At 43.8% G+C, this 7,823-nt stretch overlaps 1 protein-coding gene across 1 annotated transcript; it reads right to left on the minus strand.

Annotated features, from left to right (window-relative positions):
* Window positions 1–1,644: 1,644 nt before the first annotated feature.
* LOC139409973 (eosinophil peroxidase-like) lies at window positions 1,645–7,070 on the minus strand. Its single transcript, XM_071155389.1, has 13 exons — window positions 7,009–7,070; window positions 6,624–6,783; window positions 5,852–6,036; window positions 5,579–5,711; window positions 5,238–5,367; window positions 4,905–5,111; window positions 4,393–4,756; window positions 3,960–4,120; window positions 3,486–3,744; window positions 3,191–3,361; window positions 2,752–2,989; window positions 2,345–2,621; window positions 1,645–2,265 (listed from the first exon to the last, which is right to left on the minus strand). The coding sequence occupies exons 2-13, from the start codon at window positions 6,779–6,781 to the stop codon at window positions 2,251–2,253; spliced, it is 2,298 nt and encodes a 765-aa protein (XP_071011490.1). The 5' UTR covers window positions 6,782–6,783; window positions 7,009–7,070; the 3' UTR covers window positions 1,645–2,250.
* Window positions 7,071–7,823: the final 753 nt, after the last annotated feature.

The raw sequence follows: 7,823 nt of genomic DNA on the forward strand, positions 1-7,823 counted from the left end.
TTGGAACAAGAATTAACAAGACAATGGTGAACAAAGGGCACATTTATACAATTACTAATCAGGGGAGAATATGAGGAGTTCAGTTTCTAGAGGCCGGTGACGTGGACCTCCGAAACTGGTGCAGCAACAGTACTGGAGGCATCCGTGACATGAGCAATGTAATAAAGTAATGACTTTTCAAATAAGTTACTATACAGTTGTATATGTTGGCTGACAATTTGTTAGCTCTGCTATCCTTACTAACCCCATAGCATTACAGAAGTATGTAGCGGTGTGTTAGCTAGTTACCTAACTTTCATTGAATTTACATCGAACTTGCCAGGCAGTATATTAACTACCTGCTAACTTACTACCCAACGTTTATTGACTTGATTATTTACATCATTCTTAGCTAAGTGGTATAGTGGTACGTTTCAATGGCTATCTACTGCGATTTCAGAGCCCTCTAGTGCAGAATAACTGATAGATTTACGAAACACCTGGTGAATATGGCCGAAGTCAGTAAATGTCAGCAAAAAAAGCTGTTGCCAGCAGCACAGTTACAGTCACCAACACTCTGGATAACATGAAAACAGTCTAAACAGCTCTGCTAGGGCGAGTAAAATGGACAGAGTGAGGTGTTCTCTCATTTGTGTCTGGAAGTAGCTAGCCAATGTTAGCCAGTTAGCGTGGGTGCTTGGCTGCTGTTGAAAGCTCGGATCAACCTTACTCCTTGGCCAGTGTGCCCTCTGAACGCTCCGAGAGCGAAACGCTCTGGATTTACCAACGGACAATCTGACAACGCTTTGGATTTACCAACGGACAATCTGACAACGCTCTGGATTTACCAACGGACAATCTGACAACGCTTTGGATTTACCAACGGACAATCTGACAACGCTCTGGATTTACCAACGGACAATCTGACAACGCTCTGGATTTACCAACGGACAATCAGACAACGCTCTGGATTTACCAACGGACAATCTGACAACGCTCTGGATTTACCAACGGACAATCTGACAACGCTCTGGATTTACCAACGGACAATCTGACAACGCTCTGGATTTACCAACGGACAATCTGACAACGCTCTGGATTTACCAACGGACAATCTGACAACGCTCTGGATTTACCAACGGACAATCTGACAACGCTCTGGATTTACAAACGCCCAGAGCGCACTTTGAATTTATGAAAACACCCGAAATCGCATTTGTTATGCAAACAGGCTAACAAGAGGTATCATAGCAACAGCATCAACTTCACGGTAGACAGGAGAAGCTCTAGTTACTGAAACGATACCGTTCATTTACAGTATACTAAAATGAACTAATAGTATGTAGTATATACTCATTTAGTATGTAGTATACAGTATGTTGGTATGGGTATTCGAACAGAGCTCCTGTCTTTGTAGTATTGTTGTTTTGTATATATTCCATATTTTACATTATATTAAAAGTGTTTTGCTTGTTAAGGATTTCACTATTTTATCATTATTTATGATTGATGATATGATTGTAAATTGATTTACAGTTTAGTTTAGGACTGCGAGAAACCAATAAAATTTACTACAAAAATAATCTGTACATGCGTTTGGACAAGTGACCGACAACTTCCAATTTATTCTTCTATGCTACAATGGCGTTCTGCAAACAAACGTTAGAGGTGCATTTTTATTTTTATTTTCTGATGCAGTACATATTCATACAATTAGACATATTCAACATATTTCAATCAAATGAAATATTTGTTAAATAAACCATAAAAAGCAGTATAGAAAATAGGAATGCAGTACATATTTAAATCATTACACAATTCAGGAAGTGTGCTTCATTTAACAAAGTCTGATGATAACTGACTTGAACGTATGCTACGAATATAACCAAATACTGTTAAATTTGTTGATAATAAATTAATTACAATTATACAAAATGTGCTACTAAAACTACTAACTGATTTACAGTAGTCCTACATGTTCAGTGCCAATGTGTATATTTTTGAGGTGGTGTGTATAGAGGAATTTAGCAGTAGTTCCGCTTTCTGTTTAGTAATACCTTAGCTTTTGAATTTGTAAACGTTTTGATCAAATATTTTGCATTCCTTTGCACAAATCAATGCATTGCAATTCATACGTTTAGGCTACTCCTTGGATTTTTGCCTCGGAATGAATAAACACAAAAAGTAACAAAAGTTGTCGGCCAGCTGGACAGAGATGGCGGAGGGCTGCTGGATGGCGTTGCTGCTGGGCCCCTGGGATCCGGGGGGGCCTCACTTCAGGGGGATCTAGAAAGGAATACAGAAAAAGAGGGTGATTTTTGGAAAGAGGGGTCGATGGGTTATTAACTGATTTTGAACCAATTACCTTGTTATCCTGGTCTGACTGCTCCGCCTCCTGTTCCGGCTCCTTGTTCTGGTCCTGCTGTTTGGTGTTAGTTGGTCTCACAATCCAGGCTTGGAGGTTGAGTTGTGGGATACGGTTGCAGTTGATGATACCGTTGGTCTTACGATTGGGGATCTTGAAGGGGTTACTGGTGACTTTTAGAATGCCAGTGTTGTCACACATGATCCGAGCTAGAGAGGCACAACTAAGGGCAGCCCTCTGTGCCGAGGTAAAGACGCCTGGGTTTTCATACCACAGCCTGTGGATCAACAAGCATGATGAGGACATGAAACACACATGCATACTCTGACTGACAAACAACCACTCCCTCACACTCAAATACGCAAGCTCGCACACACATACACAGACACACACACACACACACACACCTGTCTCCCTGGCGAATCCTCTGGAACTGGGTGGCTATGAGGCAGGCGAAGAGAGGCCCGACACGGCCTCCTCGTACAAAGGGTTCAGCCACGCCCCCCATCCACACGTCAATGTTAGCTGGGGTGCCGTAGAGCTTCAGCAGTCTGCGGGCCAAGTCTTTGTTGTTCAGAACCACAGCCAGCTGAGCCTGGTTCGTAGGAGTTGAGAGTCCACAGAATTTACGCCAAGCATTGTAGCCTAGGTTGGATGACAGAAAGAAAATAATTAGTGCATGGAACAGATTGATAGAGCTATATTGAGGAAGAGAGAGAGATGAAGGACATTTTAAAGTTGGTGTTTACATGCGTAAAGGATAAACTGTAATATGAGTATAACGGTATATATGTATTTATCTGTGGTATCAGTATAGTTTGTAGAGGGGATAAGGCAGGTGTGTACCAGGCAGGCCATGGTCGCGTCCACGCTGCATGTTGAGGGAGCCCAGGTCCAGAGCCAGGTGTTGTACGAACTGGAAAAGTCTCTCCCTCAGAGCGTCCACCATCATGTGATCCTGGGTGTTCAGCTTAGCAGGCCGACCCACCAGACCTCGGATCAGAGGGTCGATGCCACCTGAAAAAGGACAGAGAGAGAACTGAATATTTAAATGTTTATCCTTTTGTACCATCAAAGTGAATTAGTTAGCAATTGGCAAGGGGTCTACATAGCATCCCTATGATTATATCCCACCACTCACCCTCAAATACCAGCCTCCAGGGGGTGAAGAAGGCCTTGAACAGAGGCACACTGGGGAACTTGGCATGTTCCCTGTAGTTGCTATCCAGGCGGGACAACATGGGCTGGATGGCCAGGTGGGCAAAGCGGTAGGCTGCTGTAGCAAACACGTTGGCAATGCTGGGATCAATCTTCTTATCGTAGCCAGGGTAACGGCCGAGCTGGCGGGCCATGGTGTCTGGGCCCACAATGTGCGGCAGGTAGTGCCGGAACACAAACACCTTGGAGGGATTGAAAGGAAGAGCGTGAGAGAGACACACATTTGTAGATGTATATGTGATAGGGAAGCTGTGTCTGTGAATATTCAGGAATATTTACGTGTAAGAATGAGAAGCAGAGTGAAACAGAGTGTGTGTTAGAGAGTATACACTGGACGAGTAGTGGAGAGAAGGAACTCACACCCTGAGTATCAGTGATATGTGTCTATTTGTGGTACCTGGGTGTAGGCACCCATGATCTTACGGGCCTCCTGATAGAGTGTGTCAGCATCCCATTGTGGGTTGAGACGACGCAGGGCACGGGCCAGGCGGTTGTGTTCACGCATGAACATTGTATGAATAGATGTCAAGGCTATGTTCTCATCCACACGGGCATCACCTGGCAGACAGATAATGACTTGTTTGTCTGTGTCTGGGCAGCTATTGTACATGACATTTAAAGAATTTCTTTAATTAAAATGTGAAGTTACTGGAAGAAAATGTTGAGCAGTGGCCTCATTCTGATATTTAGACTTTAACTTAAATATACTGTACATTGGTCTATACTCCTCAAACAAACAGAGTTAAAACGCTAACCTGCAATGAAGCAAAAGGGGGTGCAACTCAGTATTAAGAAGATGGTCTTCAGACAAACAAAGTTAAAAGGCTAACCTGCAATGAAGCAGGGCACCTCCTTGGCATTGGTTTGGTTGGTGACTCTCTGACGGGTGGCACACATGTTACCCGTCACTTTCGTGAAGGGCAGCAGTTCACGCCCATTGTCTGTGAACTCTTTGTTGACACGCAGCAGGCCCCCATCGTTGGTAAGGTCCCGGAGGTCACGCGCCAACCCATCCTCAGAGCCGTACACCTGCCCCAAGTCCAGGAAGGCCGTAAGGGTATTGATCTGCTCCCTCTTGTTGGCCACGCCACCGAAATTGAAAGCAGACTCTCCTGTGCCGCACACGGGCGCTGATCGGAAGACTGGGATGCAGCTGTCTCGGCCAGTGGGCAAGCGTGGGTCTCTGGGAGGAATCTGGTCATGGAGGAAATAACAGACGTTGAAGACCTAATAATCCATGGACCATGGATAGAAAAGGGCAAGATATACAGAGATGGCTGTATAGTCGTAGTGCATGCTGTAAGTCAAGGCTGTGGGATGTGATGTGAGAGCGGGGACTGACCTGGATGGGGAAACAGGGTTCGGAGCGTTCACAGCTCTCGTCACAGTCCAGGCCGTTGCTGTAGGAGCGAATGCTGGGGGAGAAGGGCGTGAACGTCAGGTCATGGTCGTTCCACTGGCCAAAGAGGGTGACCATGTGTGTGTACTTGCTATCGCACTTAACACCAGCATCATTGGTTGCCAGGATACGGTTAGAGACCTCCCTTACCTGCAAACACAAAGGGAAGGAGAGAAAGAGGACAGAGGGAGAAGGATAAATACAATTATGTTACTACATACATAACTTGTGGTAACATAGTAGCAGTTATTCCAACTATATTTTTTGTCATCATACCAGAGGGAGCATAAAGTTGTTGAAGCGTGTGTTTCGGTCCCAGCCTTTGGGTCGAGAGATCCCATCGTCATACTGAGCAGGCAGCCAACGAGTGAAGGGTGTATTTGAGGCTCCAAGACGAGGGTACTTCCTGATAAGCATGAAGAAAATACACAGAAACTTCACTTGAGAAACTCAAGGGATATGGCTACATCTCCTTGGGCCTATGCACTCAGCCGACCTCAGACATAGTGTACACTAACATGAACTTCCCCTTACATTCCACTCTACACAACTTCTATGTGCAAGGCTTTCAGATTGTTGCGTGAAGTATTAAACCCACCATGCCCTGGTGCTCTTACAGGTTGTTGCAGATGCTAGTGGCTGTGCGGTACTTGTTAATGTTGGGTGTGGTGTGGCAGGAGGGTTTGCTGACACGAGCTGCACAGCCAGTTACCCGGACGATGGTGTCTAGCTCCTCAGGTGTGAGCAGGTCTGAGAAACAAGAGAGAGCGATAACAAAGACTTGTACGTGTACTTATTACAACTGTGCGTGTCTATATCTGAGTGAATATGTATTCTGAATTCCTTACAGTGTGAATGTGTGTGTATGTATGACAGTGTGTATTACTGACCTGTTGCGTTGAGCGAGCGTTTGTGCATCCTGTGTGTGCTGTGGACTTTCTCATGGATCAGTCTCAAGGTGTTCTCCAGGTAGTCTGCAGACCGTACAGCAGAGCGTGTGTCCCTGGCAGGCTGCTTCAGGAGGTGCAGGACATCTGAGGGCCTGGTGGACTGCCCACGCACTCTCTCCAGACTCCTGACAAAAAGATGAAGTTATGAACAGAAACATGCTCCTGAAGTTGAATAAAATCTCAGTACAGAGGCAGATTTAGTACTAATGCCATAGAAATGTAATTACATGTTTAACAGAGCCCCTCTTCCCTTCATCAAAAATAAAATACAAATCTGAAAAATGTAAAAGTTTTACTGAAAAATTACATGGTTGTGGCAAAAATTCGGTCCTAATTCTTCCATTGAAAAGATACACAGCTTCCTCTCTGATTGTGACAGAACTTTTCGGCTCCCTCAAGAGGCTAGTATTTCTTGATTAGGTTGCTCAGTGTTGAATTAAGAAGTTAACACGAGGGTCTATAATTTTTTTTCTCTAGCCTCACTTTTCATTAAATCTGTATGGCCTAATCATTAGAAATTATGAGAAATTGAAATGATGAAACCATTTTTTTCTAAAGGAAATACAAAAGTAAAATAAATGCAAATAAAGAGGAATAAGAAAGACTTCCCTAGTACAAACCCATCTGTTCGACTGAGTGAGACAATTATACTAAATGCACACAGTGACACACTGTGCTGCTATCTACAAAGACAACTGTCAGATTCACTCACTTTTCTCTGGAGTACTTGTAAGCTTCATCTACGAGTCTCTTTGCCTCCTCCACTGAACTTTGAATGAATGGGCTACTCAAGCTTTCCTCTGTAGACAGGTCTGGCTGGCTGAACATCAGGCACAACCCCAATGCCAGGAGGGAGGGAAACGGCTTCATCTCTGAAAAGCAAAAAGGGGTTCATCAGATCATCTTTCGAAAAACCATGCTGCACTCTGAAATGTCATGTGGCCCTTAGCTGTTTTTCAGATTGTGTGAGAGAGAACTTTTCACAAAATACTACTTTTACACAATATTAATAACAGATTCATAGCACATGGATCAGAATTACCATGTATAACAGAGAAAAAAATGGAACCTGATTAATAGACAAGATTGAAACATACTGCATAAAAAGTGTATACAACTGTGGTTGTGAAGTCTTGTTGAGAAGTCAACACTTGCCTGAAGATGTATGGTGCGCTCTCTAACTATTCTATTTATAGATCATTTTGCAAAGCCTCGCCTCCTGTCATCTGTCATTTCTGAGGTGTCTGACTGAATTATGCACAGTGCCTTCAGAAAGTTTTCATACCCCTTGATTTATTCCACATTTTGTTGTGTTACAGCCTGAATTCAATCTACAATCTGCCCATCTACACACAATACCCCATAATGACAAAGTGAAAACATTGTCACGATCGTCGTATGGAGGGGACCAAAGCGCAGCGTGGTGTGAATACATTCTTTATTGAATGAAGAACAAGAAGAACACTTAAACAAAAAACAACAAAACGATTAAGACTAACGTGACCGCTATATAAACAATGTGCAAACATGCAACATAACATGGACAATAACCCACAAAATACCCAAAGAAGATGGCTGCCTAAATATGGTTCCCAATCAGAGACAACGATAAACACCTGCCTCTAATTGAGAACCAATCTAGGCAACCATAGACCAACATAAAACCTAGATGAAAACAACCCCATAAATCTACAAAAACCCCTAGACAGTACAAACACCCTAGAATAAGACAAAAACACACATATCACCCATGTCACACCCTGACCTAACCAAAATAATAAAGAAAACAAAGAATACTAAGGTCAGGGCGTGACAGTACGCCCCCACAAAGGTGCGGACTCCGGCCGCAAAACCTAATCTAAAGGGGAGGGTCCAGGTGGGCCTCTTTCCCGGCGTCGGCTCGGGTGCTGGA

The sequence above is a fragment of the Oncorhynchus clarkii genome, chromosome 5 (assembly GCF_045791955.1).
Source record: "Oncorhynchus clarkii lewisi isolate Uvic-CL-2024 chromosome 5, UVic_Ocla_1.0, whole genome shotgun sequence".
NCBI lineage: Eukaryota > Metazoa > Chordata > Actinopteri > Salmoniformes > Salmonidae > Oncorhynchus > Oncorhynchus clarkii.